This window comes from Neopelma chrysocephalum, unplaced genomic scaffold (assembly GCF_003984885.1).
Source record: "Neopelma chrysocephalum unplaced genomic scaffold, ASM398488v2 Primary Assembly neopelma1_149423, whole genome shotgun sequence".
NCBI classification, from domain to species: domain Eukaryota; kingdom Metazoa; phylum Chordata; class Aves; order Passeriformes; family Pipridae; genus Neopelma; species Neopelma chrysocephalum.
Window position 1 is genome coordinate 1 of NW_020933633.1, and position 3,854 is coordinate 3,854.

The 3,854-nt window shown below is 67.1% G+C and overlaps 1 protein-coding gene across 1 annotated transcript; it reads left to right on the forward strand.

Annotated features, from left to right (window-relative positions):
• Positions 1-10: 10 nt before the first annotated feature.
• LOC113962352 (rho GTPase-activating protein 35-like) lies at positions 11-3,752 on the forward strand (the record flags this gene model as incomplete). Its single annotated transcript, XM_027673116.1, has 1 exon — positions 11-3,752. A coding segment is annotated over exon 1 (3,729 nt), but the record flags the coding sequence as incomplete, so codon positions are not given.
• Between the last annotated feature and the right edge of the window lie 102 nt (positions 3,753-3,854).

Sequence of the window (3,854 nt, forward strand, 5' to 3'; positions counted from 1 at the left end):
GGGGGGGACAGGATGCTGGGACAATGATGATGGCCAGGAAGCAGGACGGCCGCATTCCCACCTACAACGTGAGCGTGGTGGGGCTGTCCGGCACCGAGAAGGAGAAGGGGCAGTGCGGCGTCGGCAAGTCCTGCCTCTGCAACCGCTTCGTGCGGCCCAGCGCCGACGAGTTCCACCTGGACCACACGTCGGTGCTGAGCACCAGCGACTTCGGGGGCCGGGTGGTCAACAATGACCACTTCCTCTACTGGGGGGAGGTGGGGCGGGCGCTGGAGGAGTGCGTGGACTGCAGGATGCACGTGGTGGAGCAGACGGAGTTCATCGACGACCAGACCTTCCAGCCCCACCGCAGCACGGCCCTGCAGCCCTACATCAAGAGGGCGGCGGCCACCAAGCTGGCGTCGGCGGAGAAGCTCATGTACTTCTGCACCGACCAGCTGGGGCTGGAGCAGGACTTCGAGCAGAAGCAGATGCCCGACGGGAAGCTGCTGGTGGACGGGTTCCTGCTCTGCGTCGACGTCAGCCGGGGCATGAACAGGAACTTCGACGACCAGCTCAAGTTCGTGTCGAACCTCTACAACCAGCTGGCCAAGACCAAGAAGCCCATCGTGGTGGTGCTGACCAAGTGCGACGAGGGCGTGGAGCGCTACATCCGCGACGCCCACGCCTTCGCCCTGGGCAAGAAGAACCTGCAGGTGGTGGAGACCTCGGCCCGCTCCAACGTCAACGTCGACCTGGCCTTCAGCACCCTGGTGCAGCTGGTGGACAAGAGCCGGGGCAAGGCCAAGATCATCCCCTACTTCGAGGCGCTGAAGCAGCAGAGCCAGCAGATCGCGGCGGCCAAGGACAAGTACGAGTGGCTCGTCAGCCGCATCGTCAAGAGCCACAACGAGGCCTGGGCCAACGTGAGCCGCAAGATGCAGCCGTCGCCCGAGTACCAGGACTACGTGTACCTGGAGGGCACGCAGAAGGCCAAGAAGCTCTTCCTGCAGCACGTGCACCGCCTCAAGCAGGAGCACATCGAGCGCCGGCGCAAGACCTACCTGGCCCTGCTGCCCCAGGCCTTCGACGCCCTCATCCCCGACCTGGACGAGATCGACCACCTGGGCCGGGGCCGGGTGGAGAAGCTGCTGGAGGCCAAGCCCGACTTCCTCAAGTGGTTCGTGGTGCTGGAGGAGACGCCCTGGGACGCCACGAGCCACGTGGACGACGTGGAGAACGAGCGCATCCCCTTCGACCTGATGGAGACGCCGGCGGCCGAGCAGCTCTACGAGGCCCACCTGGAGAAGCTGCGGAACGAGCGGAAGCGGGCGGAGATGAGGAGGGCCTTCCGGGAGAACCTGGAGACGTCGCCCTTCGTCACGCCCGGCAAGCCCTGGGAGGAGGCCCGGAGCTTCATCATGAACGAGGACTTCTACATGTGGCTGGAGGAGCCCGTCTACATGGACATCTACGGCAAGCACCAGAAGCAGATCATCGACCGGGCCAAGGAGGAGTTCCAGGAGCTGCTCCTGGAGTACTCGGAGCTGTTCTACGAGCTGGAGCTCGACGCCAAGCCCAGCAAGGAGAAGATGGGCGTCATCCAGGACGTGCTGGGCGAGGAGCAGCGCTTCAAGGCCCTGCAGAAGCTGCAGGCCGAGCGCGACGCCCTCATCCTCAAGCACATCCACTTCGTGTACCACCCCACCAAGGAGACGTGCCCCAGCTGCCCCGGCTGCGCCGACTCCAAGGTGGAGCAGCTGCTGGGCTCCCGCTTCATCCGGCCCTCGGAGCGCAACCAGAAGAACCTGCTGCTGGACTCCAACGTCGACCGCATCAACCTGGTGATCCTGGGCAAGGACGGGCTGGCGCGGGAGCTGGCCAACGAGATCCGGGCGCTCTGCACCAACGACGACAAGTACGTCATCGAGGGCAAGATGTACGAGCTGTCGCTGCGGCCCATCGAGGGCAACGTGCGGCTGCCCGTCAACGCCTTCCAGACGCCCACCTTCCAGCCCCACGGCTGCCTGTGCCTCTACAACTCCAAGGAGTCGCTGTCCTACGTGGTGGAGAGCATCGAGAAGAGCCGCGAGTCCACGCTGGGCCGCCGGGAGAACCACCTGCTGCACCTGCCCCTGACGCTCGTCCTGGTCAACAAGCGGGGCGGCGGCGACGCCGGCGGGGAGACCCTGCACAGCCTCATCCAGCAGGGCCAGCAGATCGCCAGCAAGCTCCAGTGCGTCTTCCTGGACCCGGCCTCGGCCGGCATCGGCTACGGCCGCAACATCAACGAGAAGCAGATCGGCCAGGTCCTCAAGGGCCTGCTGGACTCCAAGCGCAACCTCAACCTGGTGGGCTCCACGCCGGGCCTCAAGGAGCTGGCGGACGTGGACCTGCGCATCGTCATGTGCCTCATGTGCGGGGACCCCTTCGGCGCCGACGACGTGCTGCCGCCCCTGCTGCAGGCCCAGGCCTGCCGGCCGGCGCCCGGCAGCGGCTCCTCGGTGCTGCTGGAGCTGCCCGTGGGGCCCCACAAGCGGCGCACGGAGCTGTCGCTGCTGTCCTACCACGCGTCCTTCGGCGCCCGCAAGAGCCGCCTGGTGCACGGCTACGTCCTCTTCTACTCGGCGCGGCGCCGGGCGTCGCTGGCCATGCTGCGGGCCTTCCTCTGCGAGGTGCAGGACATCGTGCCCGTGCAGCTCGTGGCGCTCACCGACGGCTCGGCCGACATCCTGGACAACGAGGTGAGCCGCGAGCAGCTGGCCGAGGGCGAGGAGATCGCCCAGGAGATCGAGGGCCGCTTCGCCGCCGTGGCCTGCGGCCAGCCCGCCGCCGCCCAGCAGCACAAGCTGGAGCTCTTCCAGCCCTTCTTCAAGGACGTGGTGGAGAAGAAGAACATGGTGGAGGCGGCCCACATGTACGACAACGCGGCCGAGGCGTGCAGCACCGGCGAGGAGGTGTTCAACTCGCCCCGCGCCGGCTCCCCCCTCTGCAACTCCAACCTGCAGGACTCGGAGGAGGACGCGGAGCCCCCCGGCTACAGCCCCTTCCGGGAGGAGCCCGCCGTGCCCGCCCTGCCCAAGGACCACTCGAAGCTCTCCATGGAGCTGGAGGGCAACGACGGGCTGTCCTTCATCTCCGTCGTGAGCGCCTTCGAGAGCAAGCTGAACAACAAGGTGCCTCCCCCGGTGAAGCCCAAGCCCCCCGTGCACTTCGACGTCAAGGGCGACCTCTCCTACCTGGAGCAGGGCCACCGGGACGGGCAGAGGAGGTCGGTGTCCTCCTCGGGCTGGCTGCCCGCCGACTGCTTCGACCCCTCGGACTACGCCGAGCCCATGGACGCCGTGGTGAAGCCGCGCAGCGAGGAGGAGAACATCTACTCGGTGCCCCACGACAGCACCCAGGGCAAGATCATCACCATCCGCAACATCAACAAGGCGCAGCAGCAGCAGCAGCAGTCCAACGGCAGCGGCAACGGCTCGGACAGCGAGATGGACACCAGCTCCCTGGAGCGCGGCCGCAAGGCCCCGGCGGCCGCCAAGCCCGCCCTGTACCGGGCGCGGTGCCCGCGGCTCGGCCGCTTCGCCGGCTACCGGCCCAGCCTCAGCCTGGGCAGCGACGACGAGCTGGGGCCCGTGGGCCGCAAGAAGGAGGAGGAGCAGAGCTCCCAGGGCTGCTACAAGGGCGACAACGCCGTCATCCCCTACGAGGCGGCCGACGGCGAGGACCCGCGCAGGAGGAACATCCTGCGCAGCCTCAGGAGGACCACCAAGGTCTGTCCTGGAAAAGGGGGCGGTGGGATGGGGATTGGGGTCCTGGAGAAGTTGGTTTTGGATCAGGGAATGTTCTGGGTTGGGAGGGACCCAAGAGGGAAT